A 17907-nucleotide genomic window follows, 5' to 3' on the forward strand; every position below is an offset into this window, starting at 1 on the left:
TTTTTGGGACGGAGGAACTGGTGTTTGGCCATCATATAAAATATACCAGCCTTTTTTCGTGTTAGGCTGAGCTAGCAACAGCCAACAGATTAGCCACGCAACGCAAGAGGCCCCCCAGCCCAGGCACGCGCGGGTGCGCGACGCGGCACGCCGGGAGGTGGCGCGTCCGTCGCGTGCGTGACACCAGTACGCCGCACACGGCTCCACCTCGCGCCCTGACCTGACGCGGATAGGTTTTCTTTTCTGTGTGTGCAGATAACCCAACTCGCCCAACCCGGGAGAGCTCTCCCCTCCCTCTCCTCCTCTTCTCTCTCTCACTAAACAAACCACACGCAACGCAAGCACGCGGCGGCGGCGTCTCCTCTCCACGAAAACCCTAGCCCGCGCCGCATCCCCAACCTCCTCCTCCTCCTCCCCGCCGCCGCCGCCCGATCGCCGCGTCCTCCGCTCCGCACCCTCCCCCGCAGATCGGCGGCGGCCTGTGCCCGCGGGGGTCGCGCGGGGCCCGCGTGTTTCCCAGATTCAGATTTCCCCGGCGGTGAGCGGATTCGGGAGGTTTTTTAGGGGGGTTGATTATGGTGGGAGGAGGGAGGAGGGGCGCCGCGGCGGAGGAGGTGAAGCTCAGCACCGGCAACGTGTTCGCCGCGCTCGAGACGCTCAAGAAGAAGAAGAAGGGCGGGGACAAGGCCAAGGGCGGCTCGTCGTCGTCGTCGGGGAGGAAGAGGGAGCAGCAGGGGGCGCAGCCGTCGTCTCAGCAGCAGCAGCAGCAGCAGAAGGAGGTCTTCTGGGCGCCCGCGCCCCTCACCACCAAGTCCTGGGCCGACGTCGAGGACGACGACGACGACGACTACTTCGCCACCACCGCTCCCCCTCGCCCCGTCTGGGGCACCGGCCATGGCGACGATGGGGCCAAGGAGGAGGATGAGGAGGACGACGACGATGCCGTCCACGCCGCCCTTCAGGAGGTTTATTTATCTCTCCTCCATGTACCATGCCTATTTGTCTGTGATGTGCATGGATTTTTTTTTGTTTCGCTTGATTACATGTGCTGTTCTGCTGCGCAACGTTTTGATTATAGTTGGAATAATAGATTTCGCACTCGTGTAGCGCGAGGAATTGCTGGATTGAGGTAGGAGGATATTATGTAGGCTGTAATGGTAGTGGTGATGTCTGCAAGATTAGTTTTTGGAATTGCGAAACACATGCTCGGTGATAATTTGGATTTATATGTAGGTATATTGAAACCGTAGCATGAGGTTAGAATGCGTTAGTTATACTTGTGCATGCATTATTAGTTTTTACAAACTACGAATGCATCCGTATGAAACGGTAAGAGGAGACAAGGGAATATCTCAGGTGTATTTATTTCTGCATGGTTAGTTTTCAAAACAGGCTTTAGATACCGAACTGGTAAATTGGAATGTTTGTATCGTATTTGTTACTACGTTATTAATTTTGTCCGTTGGCAAAACAATTTCCTTTTGTCACACAGTGCAATATTTGATGAATAACCTAACATCACAGGTGGAGTCATTATTGATTACTTGATATGATATCATGTCTGCTATGCTTATTTATATTTATTAGGACTGTTTCTTTCAATGATGTGATTTTATTTTATTTATACTGTGGATTGTTTTGTCCAACGACGTGATTTTGTTTGTCTGACAGCATATGCTGAGCTGATAAATTGACAAGGAGTTACTTTTTGCACTATATCACTGAATTGACACAGCAAATAAGAACACACTATTTTGGCTGCTAATATACTGGTTACCTATCGAACAAGAATACGATGTATAATTTTTCATGAATAATTATAAAAAACAGTATGTTTTTAAATTTCTTTTCCTCCCATAAGTATGTAATTCTTTATGATTAGATTTTAGGGGCACATAATTGGTGCCAAAAAAAACATGTGAACAAATAATTGACTGATGTTGAATACAATATAAAGCTCAACAGAAACTGTGGGTGCTGCATTTTCACTGTTGCCTCTTTATGCTTGATTGGTGGAATTCTTATTTGTGTTTGCCTCTATGCACTGCAGGAAGTAGAGAGTGAAGATGAGGACCTCGATGATGAGGTTGATGATGGTGCTGTGGATGAACCTGAGCATGAAGTGGATGATACCTCTGCTGAACCTGCTGGTAAGAAAGCTGCAGTTCCTGTTGCACCGCCTAAAGATACGGAGAGGCAGCTGTCCAAAAAGGAGTTGAAAAAGAAGGAGCTAGCCGAACTTGATGCTGTTCTGGCTGAGTTGGGAATTTCTGGTGGTTCAAGCAATGCTGCACAGGATGAAAACAATGGTAAGTGCTACTGTATACCCTGTTTGTTTAGTTTGCTTTCTTTATGATGCTGAAATTGTACTTGATGGTTTTTTGTGTGTTCCTCAGCATGTGTCTCTCTATGGTTGGTTGTCTTTATGGAATTTATTTGTTCATGTGCTTTGTTTTCTTGCAGCTGAGAAGAAAGGTTCAAACCAAACTGGTGATGGAGATGCACCAGCACCTTCAGAGAGCAAGAGTTCCAAGAAGAAGAAAAACAAGAAAGCAAAGGAGGCTAAAGAATCACAAGAACCAGCTGATGGGACAGAGGAGACTGCCAGTGCAGAACCTGATGAAGACACAACCTCTGTTGATGTGAAGGAGCGCTTAAAGAAGATGGCTTCAATGAAGAAAAAGAAATCAGGCAAAGAGTCAGACACAGCTGCAAAAATTGCAGCTGCTGAGGCTGCAGCAAGGAGCGCTAGGCTCGCGGCAGCCAAGAAGAAAGAGAAGAACCATTACAACCAGCAACCTGTGCGGTAAATGGCCGCCAAAGTTTTGAAAAATGTTCTGAGTTTGAAAAATCCCCTTGTTCGTTTTTGGACTCACAATAAACTTTTTTGAGTTGTATTTATGACCTTTGAGCGCCTTTCTGAGATTCATTTCGAATTCTTGAAGGCCTTTCTGGTCTCAAAACGGTCATGTAATTGTGTTTTGAATTGTTGACCCGGTGGAACTTAATGGACGGCATGGCCAGTGGGGGCTAATTGGGTACTCTCGTTCTCTTTTGTGCTGTGGCTTGCTGTGTCGAAATTGGTCGACAGTTATTGTTCTTACGTTGTCATATCTTTTGTTCCTTACTTTAGAAGCTGTTTAATGGGGATGTTGCTGGAATTGGCGTTGTGAGCCAGAAGTAGCAAGGATCTTGTTGGTGTCGAATTTAAATTTCTCCAGTGTTCTTTATGGCGGTGTTCGTGTTTCTGGAGTAGAATAGCTGATCATCTAGCTGCTTGTGGTGCTAGCTCAGTGTGTTAATGTAACCTGTGGACATTTTTTACTGAGTGTCTGGCGTTCTTGTGGCTGGCGTCTGGTGATTTGTTTGGCTATTCTGATGAATGGAAGCTGCCCTGGTTGTGATAGAAACAGTCTAGCCACAATGGACAAAGCTGCATGTTCTTGCAAGTTCATACAGGCTGTGTTTAGTTCACGTCAAAATTGGAAGTGTGAAGTTTGGTTGAAATTGAAACAATATGATGGAAAAGTTGAAGGTTTATGTGTGTAGGAAAGTTTTGATGTGATGGAAAAGTTGGAAGTTTGAAAAAATATTTTGGAACTGAGAAGCATCAGTGTTGTGATGGTGAAGAAGTCCTAGGTGCAAGCAAATGTGATGGTGAAGTCGTATGTGCAAGCAGCATGAATGCAATAGACTTTTACTTTACTTTTACATACTCTCTCCGTTTCACAATGTAAATCATTCTAGCATTTTCCACATTCATATTAATGCTATATGTCTAGATTCATTAGCATCAATATGAATATGAGAAATGCTACAATGACATACATTGTGAAACGGAGGAAGTACTTTGATAATCTTTAGATAAGTATATAAAACATTCATAAAAGAAGTGATCAAAATGTACAGAAGATGAATATCATAATTCAACAACAAGTACTTATAAACATTTATTCAGATTTCCACTTAAAAATCAAGACTGAAAAGCCATCCTCAAAGAGACAAAATAAAGCAAAGTAAAGACAAAGATAGAAGAAAAAGAGAAAAAAACCTCGAGGAGAATACGCAAAACGATCCCCCCGGCGAAAGCCAAGCCAAGCATCTCTCCCCTCGCCGCACGCAACGCCAAAATCAAATGGTCACCTAGGCTCGCCGCCGCCGCCGCCGCCGCCGCCGCTCGCCGCCGGCCGCAATGTCCCACTGCCTCCGGGCGTCGCCCTTCCTCTCCCCGCCGCCTCCCCTCCTCCACCCGTCCCGCCGCCGCCGCCACCGCCAGGGAGGCTGCATCCACACCTCCCCGGGGACGAGGCCCCTCGTCGCGCGCGCCCGCTTCGACCCGCCGCCGCTGCTCCGCCTCAAGGTCTCCGACTCCAGCGACTGCCCCGCGCCGCACCACCCGCACTCGCAGCACCAGCCGCTGCTCCCGACGCGGCGGCAGCAGCAGCAGCCGCCGCCGCCGTACCAGGCCCTCGTCGCCTCCCTCGCGCCGCTATGGCGGGAGGGGCTCTTCCTCGTGCGCTGCTCCGTCTTCGCGGCGGCGCTCTCCGTTGCCGCCGCGCTCTCCTGGTACGCGCAGCTCCGCGCCCGCTCCTTCGTCGAGTCTCGCCTCCTCCCCGCCGCGTGCGCCGCCCTGGGGGAATTCCTCCAGCGGGAGGTCCACCTCGGCAGGGTGCGCAGCGTCTCCCCGCTCGGGATCACCCTCCACACCTGCTCCATCGGCCCGCACGCGGAGGAGTTCTCCTGCGCCGAGGTGCCCGTCATGAAGATCAGGGTCAGGCCATTCGCCAGCCTCAGGCGGGGGAGGGTCGTCGTCGACGCCGTGCTGTCCGAGCCCTCGGCGCTCGTGGCCCAGAGGAAGGATTTCTCATGGCTGGGGCTCCCCGCGCCATCCGAGGGCTCACCCAAGAGGCATTCGGGGGAGGAGGGGATCGATTACCGCACCAAAACGAGGCGGCTCGCGAGGGAGAAGGCCGCCGAGCAGTGGAATGAGGAGAGGGATAAGGCTGCAAGGGAAGCCGCCGAAATGGGATACATTGTTCCTAGTGCCCAATCGATTTCGCCTTCGATCGATGAGATGATGGAAGACGATGGACCTGTTGATACTGGGAAATCCAGCCCACACCTATGTCCTGATGAAATGCACAGGAAGGACCATCACATTGATGCGGGCATTGACTCCAGCTCGAAACATGCCGATTTGGAGAAATCGTTCGGCGTGAAAGCTCGTATTCCAGGGATCAGCTTCTGGTCTAGGATGATTCCAAACCCTAGCAGGCGCAGGTACAGGAGGAAGGCTCATAGCAAGTTGATATCGGACACTGACAATTCTTCTCAGCAAAGGATCCTTAGGCGTAGCGCATATGCTGCTGTTGCATATTTTCAAAACGAGTGTAGTGGTAATCCTGATGACTCTTTGCCTGGTCCTGGTGAAAGCTCATCTGATGGAGGTCATACAAATGGTGGTGGTGAGGAAGGTAGTCCAAATGATGGACCAACTGAATACTCTGAGACAACATCTATGGATTATGGTGAATTACCGCCAGAGAAAAGCAATTTCGCTAGTACAATGCTGATTGGCAATACGGATGTCTTGAATGGAAGTTCTCATAATCAACAACCTAGTCAGATTAGTTCACACTCTTGGGAAAATAATGAGCAAGTATCTGAAGCCCCTGTTTTGAAGAAACGTAAAAATATATCCGAAGATGATTACCGGCAAGAATTCGATTTTGGGGCTTTTGGTTCATGCACATATGCTCACAACTGGCTATCATTTTGGCCCTTCCAATTGAAGGGGTTTCCTGTCGGGTTCAATGCACCATCAGCTTCTCTGAATGTTCAGATCCAGAAGTTGAGGTCATTGTTTGCTATTGGTCCAGGAGACAATTCTGCCGAACTTTCACAAGGTGTTGGCCAGATCCATCCTGGTGCTGTTCAACAAACTCTTCCCATCACCCTGGATTCTGTATATTTCAATGGAGGGAATCTGATGCTTCTAGGATATGGTGACCAAGAACCAAGGTTTGACCTTGTAATTCTCCATTTCCATTACAAATACTGAAATCCCTGTTCTTTCTCATGCTTTTATATGTCCATTGTATCAGCCACAAAAACCATGTTATTTTCTTTTGACCATTTACAGCAGCCTATGAATGTACTGCATTGAATAGCAATCACCCTTCAGTGTTACAAAATATAGAATATTCTCATAATTGGTTTCTGATTCATGTTATTTGATCTTATTTTCTCAGCTTACAGTTGCCACAATTTAATAGTATTGGCCATCTATAACATTTAAATGATTCCACTACTTCCGTAGACTTATTGCCATCCAACTGTAGGGAAATGAAACATGCTAATGGACACATCAAGTTCAAAAACAGTTATAATCGTGTACATGTGCATGTCACTGGGAACTGCATGGAGTGGAGGCAAGACCGGACTTCTCAAGGAGGGGGTTATCTTTCTACTGATGTTTTTGTTGATATAGCTGAGCAAACATGGCATGCTAATTTGAATGTAGTCAATGCTTTTGCTCCGGTAATGCATCTATTTTTCTGCTACTGTGTTTTTTACTAGACTTCTCTTTGATGCAAATATAGGATGTTGGTATTCTTGATCTTTGTGTTCAAAGGTAGTTTTCATGTGCAGCTGTTTGAGCGGATCCTCGAAATACCAGTTGTTTGGAATAAAGGGAGAGCTACTGGCGAGGTGATCTTCTAAACTTGATCTCTTACATGTTATTTTCCCACTATTTGTATGGTCACACATGCATGTTTCTGAAGACAAATTTTGAGATGTGACTTCCATATTCACTTAATTAGTGGACTTATCCGGGGCTTTATTGCAAACTTTATAAAATCATCCATGTCTCGAGGAAACCCTTTTTTTTTTGTCTCAGCCTTGAACATATGAATTTCTTACAGCAACGTTTCACCTTGTTATTCCTTCAGGTGCATCTCTGTATGTCGAAGGGTGATAGTTTCCCGAGCATTCATGGCCAGCTTGATGTGAAGGGCCTAGCTTTTCAGATTTTAGATGCTCCATCATCGTTTTCAGTATGTCCGTGCTTAACCCAATAATATGTTTTCTCGTACTCTGCATATATTTCTAGAGAATCATATTTTCCTTATTTCCCTCAAGTTATGAGACACATTAGCATGGTCTGATGCTTTCTTATTAATTTGCTGTAACTTGACCACCAATATATTTTTTTTTGTCATTGATGCCTTTTACATTTCCAATAAACATTGATACTTGTGTAAGCAATGTGATTACATTTCCAGAGCATCTAGGGCTTATTGATTTGTATACATAAAGGCTAACCTGGAATTTGAATTTCAAGATCTGAGAAACAATTGGGCATACTTGATTGTAAGCAACATATTGCAATTATAGGTTTACAGTGCCTTAACTTTCACCGATGTTGGATGTGATAAATTTCTTGCACGCAACCAAAATGGGTTTAAAGAGGGAGATAAGGAATATGATGTGCATATTGGTTATTAGTGTCATCAGGGTGAGAGCTGCCGATCTGCAGTGACGCCAGAAATGAATTGGTCATTAGCATTTCAAGGAAACAATAACTATGGAATCAGTAGACTTAAGAATGGGGTGTGGGGAACAGTTATGTCCCAAGAACTGGATTGTCCATTAATGTTTCCAAGTATCATATATTTTTTTTTTTGGACACTAACATCTTGCTGTGGATTATAGCTAGGTTGCCATCCATGGTACTTTTTTGAAGTGTTAGCATGTGGTAGCTTTCGAAATGATTATTATTATTTTAACTAAAGCCTGAACTCATTCAGGATATAGTGGCAACTCTATCTTTTCGTGGTCAAAGAGTATTTCTACATAATGCAAGTGGTTGGTTTGGTGATGCTCCGGTAGAAGCTTCTGGTGATTTTGGTCTAAATCCTGAGGATGGAGAGTTTCATCTAATGTGCCAGGTATCTTTAAACTTTCGAAGTGCATATTTGATTTATCATTCAAATATTCCTTTACATAACAGTGATAAACTTGATAATTTTGATCTTCTTTCCAGGTTCCATCAGTTGAAGTTAATGCACTTATGAAAACAATGAAAATGCGACCCTTAATGTTTCCGGTACAAAATACTGTTCCTCTCATATTTAGTTGCTGAACTCCTCTGGAGATACTGGATTCCTTTATCATTTTGAGTTGGTTTGTTTCCACATAATTGCATAAAGGCTGGACTATATGTGGACACATCACAGATGATTTAACTATACTTCATTAGAAATAAACTCGAATCCATTCTGATAAAAAAGATGAAGAGATGCTGTTTAGTGATAAAGAAAAATGTGTTTTCCATCTGAAGTTCTGAAGTTGTAACTTGGTACAGCTACATTGAGTCCATATATCTAGTACAATGAAAAATTGTGACTTCTTGTATAGGAAGTGTTTTTATATGGCTAGTGTCTTTATGGAAACACCTAGTTAACTGGCTAACCTATCTAGGTGCATCATTTGATACCCATTATCTCTTGTCTGCATTGCATGGCAATGGGCGGTGGTTTATCTCAAAATTACCTTCTTTGTTAGTACATGCAATTGTGCAAATAGCTTTTGGATAGGCTATGTGTGTCAAACTCAATTTTTAATATTTTACAATGGTCTAATGATGGTGTAAATGTTTGCCAAAACACCTTTATGGGTTATGGCTCAGACCCTTAATGTTCATCCTTTAAGATTTGGTTTTAATACAATATCTTAATTCGTTCAGTTGGCTGGTGCTGTTACTGCCGTATTTAACTGTCAAGGGCCTCTTGATGCTCCTGTTTTTGTTGGAAGTGGGATTGTCTCAAGGAAGTCTCTTTCAGTATCTGGTATGCTTCCATCGGCAGCCTCTGAAGCTGTGATGCAAAACAAAGAGTCTGGTGCAGTGGCCGCTTTTGATCATATTCCCTTCACTCATGTTTCAGCAAATTTCACTTTCAACCTTGATAACTGCGTGAGTACAAATATAGCCACCATTATTTCCAGTATGAAGTTTATGGATGTTTGGCAGTGATTTTCCCTTTACTATTTTGTATTTTCACTGGCTACAGGTTGCTGATTTATATGGCATTAGAGCATGCCTTTTGGATGGTGGAGAAATTCGAGGAGCTGGTAATGTTTGGATTTGCCCAGAGGTACTGTAGTTATTGATTGCACCCCTGGTCACTAATGCTTTCACATCTGTATTAAATTTAAGCATTCGCTAACTTCTTTCTACTTCTGCCATAGTGTATTCATTTTGTTTTGAATAGCCCATGTTTGTTGATTTCTCAATCTATTTAGAGAGTTAAGTGGAGGATTTTGGGTTGTGATGTGTAAAGAGTAGATGGATATATAATGACATCAGTATCCTTTCAAAATGAAAATTAGTATAAGAATTAAACATTGCAAATCATTTCTTCCATATTATTTCATTGTTAACAGTGTTCTGTTATGCCATAAATATGGCTGAAGCCTAGTGGAGGTATTGCATTGTTCATTTCTCTGGGCTTACAGCAATGTTTACCGCTAAATGGGTTGAGGGTCCTGCAAATAGCCAACTACTCCTATTCTTCTGTGCCATTAAAGTTCCTAATAAGTGCAATAATGCACCCAAGTACATATGTGTAATTTTGTATACATTCAGTACCAACCCACTAGATAATTTGCATTCTCAACCTGCAAGTTCTATTCCATTGAAAGAATATGCATACATACAAATTGGGCCTACAAGAAAGTCTCTGCTTAAGTATCTACTACTAGCACTGCACTTAATTAATTACCACCTTATGCAAGTGTAATATATATTTAGATCTCTGCAGGGGGAAGGTGATGATTCTGCTATGGATATTAATTTGTCTGGGAGCATTTTACTTGACAAAGTTTTGCATCGCTACATTCCTGGAGGCATCCAGTTGATTCCACTCAAAATTGGAGAGCTCAATGGAGAGACTAGACTTTCTGGTTCCCTTATTAGGCCGTGAGTACCTTAGATGTGCCATCTGCAGTCCAAATATCCTATTGGGCTGACTCTTTTTCTTACTCCTGATCTAACTGTGGATAATATCTGACAGGAAATTTGATATCAAATGGGCTGCACCAAATGCAGAAGATTCTTTTTCTGATGCGCGTGGCAATATTGTTATTGCACATGACTATATTATGGTCAACTCATCATCAGTTTCTTTTGATTTGAATACTCATATTCAAACATCATATATTGATGATTATTTGCTGCATAAGGAGATGTATCAAAGGAAAAAAATTATGCCACTGATTGTGGAGGGTGTGGATTTGGATTTACGCATGAGGGGCTTTGAGTTTGCTCATATAGCTTCTTCGATACCTTTTGATTCACCACGGCCTCTACATTTGAAAGCATCTGGAAGGTTTAAATTTCAAGGAAAAGTGGTGAAATATAGCCAGTTAGTTGATGAGAAGAACCATGGTGCTATACAAGGTACCATTGACCAAAGTAAGCTTGAGAACGATGTATCAAGGCTTGTTGGCGAGATTTCTCTGTCAGGAATTAAACTTAACCAACTTATGCTGGCACCACAATCTACTGGTTTTCTTTCCATATCACCAGATTCTATAATGGTAATTTGTTATTACATGCTCTTTTTCTTGTTCCCACGCTTTTATATTTAAATTTCTTTACTTAAAGTGATTTGGTACCATATTATGTTCCCTTTGTTTGTAAATTTCTTTGTTGCAATGCACTTAGCACAACTGGCAACAATGATTGTTTCTGCAGGCAGACCTCAGTCTATATAGAGGATTTTATAAATTAAAACATCTCCTACATTTAACATTTTTAAACACTAAAGGTATTTCTCCATTACCTCAAAACAAAGTCAAAACCAAGTAATGAATATAATAGTAAAAAATAGAAATTTTACATAATCTATATCAACCATTCGCCTTTTAACTAAGGTTTGAGGATCATGCATGCACAAAAGGTATATTTTTCTTATCAATTTGATTCACTTTTGTTTCCAGTTTATACTGCTTCACAGACTTCATTTCAATGAGAACATACTCTCAACAGATTATAGCAAAATTGAGAGCACATATGCATTTATTATTAAAGTTGCATTTCAGTGTACTTGTGTGGGCTCCAATTTATGCTCTCTTTTCATTTTGTCTTCTACTCCATGTCCAAGCAGTTAAATGCTACAGGCAGACCCGATGAAAATTTTTCCATAGAAGTGAATGTGCCATTATTTTTTGGCACACACGAGGCCATTCAAGACGGAAGGCTGTTGTCAATATTCCTCCAAAAGGGGCAGCTGAGATCTAATATCTGCTATCACCCTGAAAATTTGACTAGTTTGGAGGTACTCTACTGGCATGCTTGCATGTTATCCAACAGATCTTTCTAGAGCATTGTGATCTTGCTTGGAGGTACTCTGCTGGCATGAATGTCTAATTTTCTCTATCCTTGTTTTCTTGTTGTAAAGGTTCGAAATTTGCCACTTGATGAGCTGGAGTTTGCTTCATTACGTGGGTTTGTTCAGAAGGTAACACTGCTATATAAGAACAGGGTTTATTATGATTTTAAATTTCTCTTAGCTAGCCCATTGGCACATTTGAATCAGTCTTTTTTTACATATCTGTATCTAGCTCTGTTTTGTTGATTCTACTATATCCCATGTATTTGTAAGTTGTAGTTAGTTGTGATGCTTATGTAAAACAGTTACACATGGGTCTTTTGTTGTTACAGGCAGAACTCCAGCTTAATTTCCAGAAAAGAAGAGGTCATGGTTTGCTGTCAGTTATCCGCCCAAAATTTAGTGGCATGCTTGGGGAATCACTTGATATAGCTGCTCGATGGAGTGGTGATGTTGTGAGTTCTTCTTTTCATATATTCTTTTCGTGTTTGCTTTACAGTCATGCCCCATGTCTGGCACTTAGTAGAATATACCGTAAGAGTGTAGTTGCAAGGGTATGGTACTCACTGTCACAATTTATAAGTTATTTATGGCTTCTAGCAGACTAACTTTGCTCCGTCTCCGTGCCATCCAAACTGCCCTGGTGTTGGGAAGTGCTGTGATGAAGATGCTGGGCTTTAAAACACCTTGGCAAACACAAAATGGGCAAGAAAGAACTCCAGTAAATACCGTCACTGTTAAGATGCCAGTTGGTCTGTGCAGTTAATGCCCATTCATTAGAAAGAAAATTTCTAGATTTCTAATTCACCCCATGGCTAGTCTGTGGCACTATGTGCATGTGTGGACTGGAGAATAGGGAGGGGAGAGGATAGGGCAAATGACAGGTGGACCTGATGCTAACAAAAAAATTAATGAAGGCAAGGGAAATAAAGGTTACGGTTAGAATGGTCATGTTGAACACTTTGGACAAAAAAAGGTGATGGTGATGGTTTGTTTTCCATTTTTGTTCTTTGCTATGACGTTTTCCTATTTACCTTTGTGATGGTATTTTGCTACTTCGGCGGCAATTTTGGTGGCACAGAGCAAATTTATCCTCTCTAGTATCTCCATTGTTCTCCTTTATTTTTGAGAAAACAGATGTATCTCCATCGTTTGTGTTTCCCAGTAGAAAATAGAAAATAACAATGCGTCTGCATGTCCATATGTTGTTTTTCCTGACATTATTTATATATTCTGATTTCTGAGTGAGATTCTTATCTTCTTTTACTCATCAGACATAAACCACCTTTGTGCTCACTTGAGCTATTCTTTTGTATTTTCTTTTCAACACCCAGATTACTATGGAAAAATCAGTCCTAGAGCAAGCTAATAGCAAGTATGAACTTCAAGGGGAGTATGTTTTTCCTGGAACACGTGATAGATTCCCTATGGAAAGTCAGAGTAATGGTTTCATAGAGAAAGCGATGGGAGGGCATCTTGGTAGCATGATGTCTTCGATGGGCAGGTGGAGGATGAGATTAGAAGTACCTGGTGCTGAAGTAGCTGAAATGCTTCCGTTGGCAAGACTTCTATCACGAAGTACAGACCCAGCTATTCGTTCCAGATCAAAGGTGCATGCCATTCCCTTTGGAGGGACAAAATATTCTGTTTATTTGTGGTCTGTTGGAGACTTGGATGACAGAGCCATTTTTATCCTCCTTTTCTTTTCAGGAACTTTTTATGCAAACTTTGCATTCTGTTGGATTCAATGCTGAAAGTCTTCGTGACCAGCTAAAGGTACACTAAAGTAAACAATCTTATGAAAATGGAAACAGATGCATAGAATTGGCATCATATATAATGTTATATGGTTGCCTTTATCATTGCTGTTGTTACCATTACCATAGGTTGCTACTTTTGTATTAAACCTATCCCATTGCTTGCACCAGGCATTAGAAATGTATCCTGATTGGTTGGATGATGATACAATTGAGGATATAACTCTTCCTGGCTTAGCTGAACTGAGAGGTTATTGGCGTGGTTCTCTTGATGCCAGTGGTGGAGGGAACGGCGATACTATGGTAAGCATTTCAGGCAGTAACTATTGATAACTCCCTTACAGTGGTCTTTCTCTTTAGACTTTGCAAACAGTTGCACAGTGGATTGAGCATACAAGTATCTTTTAGCTATATGGACCTCCCTGCTTGTATTGTTCAACTTTATTCACTTTGTCCCTGACATTGTGCAGTGTTAAAGTTAGCGGTTAGTTTCCAATTCCTTTGCATTCTTTTTTATGTCTCTTGAAGAACAACTCTACAGAAGCTTGAAATTACAATCAAACTATCATCAGGATAATCTTCCTATACAAGAGCCAAATATATGCCCCATATATTTGAACTTGATTGTAATACTCTTATGTACTACAGGCTGATTTTGATTTCAATGGTGAAGATTGGGAGTGGGGCACTTACAAGACACAGCGTGTTCTGGCATCTGGTTCATTCAGCAATAATGATGGCCTGCGTCTTGATAAGTTATTTATTCAGAAGGATAATGCCACTCTTCATGCTGATGGATCAATTCTTGGCCCATTAACAAATCTTCACTTTGCTGTGCTTAATTTCCCAGTTGGTCTTATACCCGCATTAGTTCAGGCTATAGAATCATCAACCACAGACTCGATTCATTTTCTGAGGCAATGGTTGACACCAATCAAAGGCATTCTACATATGGAGGGAGATTTGAGAGGTACTCTAGCAAAGCCTGAATGTGATGTTCAAATAAGACTTCTTGATGGCACCATTGGAGGCATTGATCTCGGAAGAGCTGAAGTATTAGCTTCTGTAACCCCAACAAGCCGTTTTGTTTTTGATGCAAACTTCGAACCGACCATACAAAGTGGGCACGTTAACATTCAAGGTAGTGTTCCTGTTACTTATGTAGACAGCAACTCCATTGAGGAAGACCTGGAAGGGGGAGATGGTAAACAAGGTATAATAAGAATCCCTGTTTGGGCGAAAGACAGAGGCTTGACAAATGACATCAGCGAAACAAGAATCATGAGAGACAAGCCTGATGAGGGTTGGGAGTTTCAATTAGCTGAAAGCCTAAAGGGTTTAAGCTGGAATATGCTAGAACCAGGCGAAGTGAGAATAAATGCAGATATAAAGGATGGGGGTATGACACTGATAACTGCACTGAGTCCTTACTCAAACTGGCTTCAAGGCTATGCTGAAGTTCTTCTCCAGGTGCCCATTCCTATTTAATCCCCATAATTCCATTAAGGAGATATATGACTAAATAACATAGGCTTACTCATTTTCACCTTTTTTTCATAGCATTAATTCAAATTGATGAAAATGTAAGATGAAACTGAATTATTAAGCATCAAGTTCAGTTTAAATAGCTAGTTCTTTTGTTATGCCTGTGCACTCCAAGATGACCTTTCCCCCCTTGTTTGTCATTTGGATGAAAGGTTAAAGGCACTGTTGATCACCCTGTTGTTGATGGGTCTGCCTCATTTCACCGTGCAACCGTGGCTTCTCCTTTCCTTCGGACACCACTGACAAATTTCGCTGGCAATGTTCATGTTATATCTAACAGACTATGTATCAGTTCCATGGAAAGCAGAGTTGGGAGGAAAGGGAGATTGTCAATGAAAGGGACTCTACCTCTCCACAATATTGAGCCATCAGCCAATGACAAGATTGAACTGAAATGCGAAGTTCTGGACATACGAGCAAAAAATATTTTGAGGTCATTACCATTACTTTATCCTTTTATATGTTGAAAGTTCTTATGCTGCAGATTTGCTAACCTGTGGCTTGTGGGTGTTGGTGTGATCTGGTTGATTGTCTTCTAAAATTGTTCCTTTGATTAAAAAAAAGTCATATTCCTTAGCAGAAATGTTGCTGATCTGACATGTCATAAATTAAATTTGACTGTGCAATGTGTAGGACCCCGTATTATATAACTTCTTATTGTCTAATATGCTTTCGTCTTAACTTGTGCAGTGGCCAAGTAGACAGCCAGCTGCAGGTTACAGGCTCAATATTGCGGCCAGATGTCTCTGGAATGATTCGGCTAAGCCATGGTGAAGCGTATTTGCCTCATGATAAAGGCAATGGTGCTGTTGCCACCAGGCTGTCTTCAAATAAATCCATCTCTGTTCCTGCTGGTTTTGACCAAAGAACAGTCTCACGAGATGTCTCCCACTTTCTAGGATCACTATCAACTAGTCCAGACGGTAAGTAGTCATTTGTTTCGATCTTCATTAGTATTTTAGCAAGTCCCTTTTACCAATACATTTTGCTTAGCTTATTAGTAGTTTCATTTCACAGTTAGTTCCTAACTCTTGCTATTACACAAAATATTGGAAAGCAGCATTTATTTTTTTCCTTTACTTGTCTCTTTCTATTATTTTGTCTATTTACTCAACAAGTCAACTGGATTATTCAATTTAATGTGTTAGGCCAACAATCAGAAACTGAAAGGACTCCTGAACATGGAAGTTTTAAGCCAAACATTGATGCCCGACTCAATGATCTGAAGCTCACATTTGGACCTGAATTAAGGATTGTTTATCCTTTAATTTTGAATTTTGCTGTGAGTGGCGACCTTGAGCTTAATGGCATGGTTCATCCGAAGTACATAAGACCTAAGGGTGTCTTAACTTTTGAAAATGGTGAGGTCAATTTGGTTGCTACTCAGGTAAGCATGAGAATTCTTAAGCCCTTGTGGCATACCTTCTTTGTCATTTTATATTAAATATACATTCTCATGGTTACTGTGGTTTTATATTTTTATTCTTATGCAGGTAAGACTTAAAAATGATCATTTGAATGTAGCAAAGTTTGAGCCAGATCTTGGTTTGGATCCTATTCTGGATCTTGTTCTTGTTGGATCTGAGTGGCAATTTAAGATCCAAAGTCGAGCAAGCATGTGGCAAGACAATCTTGTTGTAACCTCCACACGCTCTGTGGACCAGGATGTTCTTTCACCTAGTGAGGTAAGGCACTTTCTTCAATGAATTGTAGCTAAGCTTTACTTTAGGTCTGATAGTTTCTTGGTTTATTTTCATCTAGTTTTCAGAATTTTATTACTGTATAATAAGGTGACTGCCTGGTGAACCGTTTACTGGTTGATTGCCAGCACTCTATCCAAGACTGACATAAAGATATTAGACAATTGGTTAATATGTGTGCTTCTCCTATCATGCCTAACTCTTTGATATTCTTTTGTTCATTGCTGTTTCTAGGCTGCAAAGGTTTTTGAGTCACAGCTTGCGGAGTCACTATTGGAAGGTGATGGACAGCTCGCGTTCAAGAAACTCGCAACTGCAACACTCGAAACTTTGATGCCAAGGATTGAAGGCAAGGGTGAATTTGGTCAAGCACGGTGGCGACTGGTTTATGCACCGCAGATTCCGAGTTTACTATCTGTAGATCCAACGGTTGACCCACTTAAATCGCTGGCAAACAATATATCTTTTGCTACTGAGGTCGAAGTGCAACTTGGAAAACGCCTTCAGGTATTTAGCCTTTTTACATTTTTGAAAACCGAAGCATTTTAAGCTTACTGGCATAATGTTCTGTATGAATATCATCCGACCTGAATCGCTCACATCGTTCTGCAGGCCTCTGTTGTCAGGCAGATGAAAGATTCAGAAATGGCAATGCAGTGGTCACTCATATATCAGCTAACCAGCAGGCTCCGTGTTCTCTTCCAATCTACGCCGTCCAATCGACTTCTCTTCGAGTACTCTGCAACATCCCAGGGTTGATTCATTTTTGCCCACTACACAGAGCAGGAGCTGTGGAATGGCAGCTGGTCTGTACAAAGATGTGGCGCACCGACACCGATCAATTGTTCTTGTAGATAATGGAAGTTTTGATAGGCAGGCAGTTGTACATGTAGACTTGCTGATGTTTTTGCTCTTTGTTGTATCTACATTCTTTTTCTCGGAAACAAAGTTTCTGGGTTTGTACATAGGTAGCAAATTTTAGCTCCTTTAGCTAGTTAACGTAAGATGTAAAGAACTACCTGCATAAATTATATGAAAATTTCCAATCTCGTGGAGTCGATGGATGTGTGGTGAGAGCATTCTCAAATGGTAGGTATAGCATGGCTTCATTTGGTATTGTAGTAAATTATGATAATCTTGGTGCGACTGTTTTTTGATATTTCAGCATTTCACAAACTATTTCTCTTCTAATCTGTTTCCCATAAATGTAAGTATCGCTATGTTTAATCGTTGTACCAAAAATTGGTTGTTTCATGTTAGATCCCGTTTGTATCCTAGATATTGGGCTGAACTACGCCATCAGATTCTAGCATTTTGGGTGCGTTCGGCTCACTCCTGAGTCATTATGCATGATTGCAAACTAAAGGAGTAAGTGTATTTGCCTCACTCTCTTGCTTCTGATTGAATCGCCTCCCTCAATTGTAAAACTAGGTATAACATCTCTCCATCCTCGAAAACCGGTGCAAATCAACTCCTTCAGTGGTTTAGGGAGTGATTTCTGCTGGAATG

The 17907-nt window shown here is 41.9% G+C and overlaps 2 protein-coding genes across 2 annotated transcripts; both read left to right on the forward strand.

Moving 5' to 3' along the window:
* The first annotated feature begins 244 nt into the window (after positions 1–244).
* LOC4323877 (uncharacterized protein DDB_G0286299) lies at positions 245–3180 on the forward strand. The gene is made up of 3 exons (NM_001428029.1): positions 245–965; positions 2051–2309; positions 2464–3180. Exons 1-3 carry the CDS (start codon positions 576–578, stop codon positions 2808–2810), a joined length of 996 nt encoding a protein of 331 aa, NP_001414958.1. The 5' UTR covers positions 245–575; the 3' UTR covers positions 2811–3180.
* A 916-nt stretch (positions 3181–4096) lies between these two features.
* LOC4323878 (Protein SUBSTANDARD STARCH GRAIN 4, chloroplastic) lies at positions 4097–17456 on the forward strand. Its single transcript, XM_015763740.3, has 23 exons — positions 4097–6021; positions 6342–6540; positions 6652–6711; positions 6954–7058; positions 7812–7952; positions 8048–8110; positions 8750–8977; positions 9075–9158; positions 9825–9982; positions 10077–10602; positions 11172–11342; positions 11466–11525; positions 11729–11851; positions 12731–13006; positions 13107–13172; positions 13325–13456; positions 13802–14623; positions 14851–15131; positions 15389–15621; positions 15847–16085; positions 16192–16383; positions 16633–16905; positions 17011–17456. The coding sequence occupies exons 1-23, from the start codon at positions 4193–4195 to the stop codon at positions 17155–17157; spliced, it is 6408 nt and encodes a 2135-aa protein (XP_015619226.1). The 5' UTR covers positions 4097–4192; the 3' UTR covers positions 17158–17456.
* Positions 17457–17907: the final 451 nt, after the last annotated feature.

The sequence above is a fragment of the Oryza sativa genome, chromosome 1 (assembly GCF_034140825.1).
Source record: "Oryza sativa Japonica Group chromosome 1, ASM3414082v1".
Classification (NCBI taxonomy): domain Eukaryota; kingdom Viridiplantae; phylum Streptophyta; class Magnoliopsida; order Poales; family Poaceae; genus Oryza; species Oryza sativa.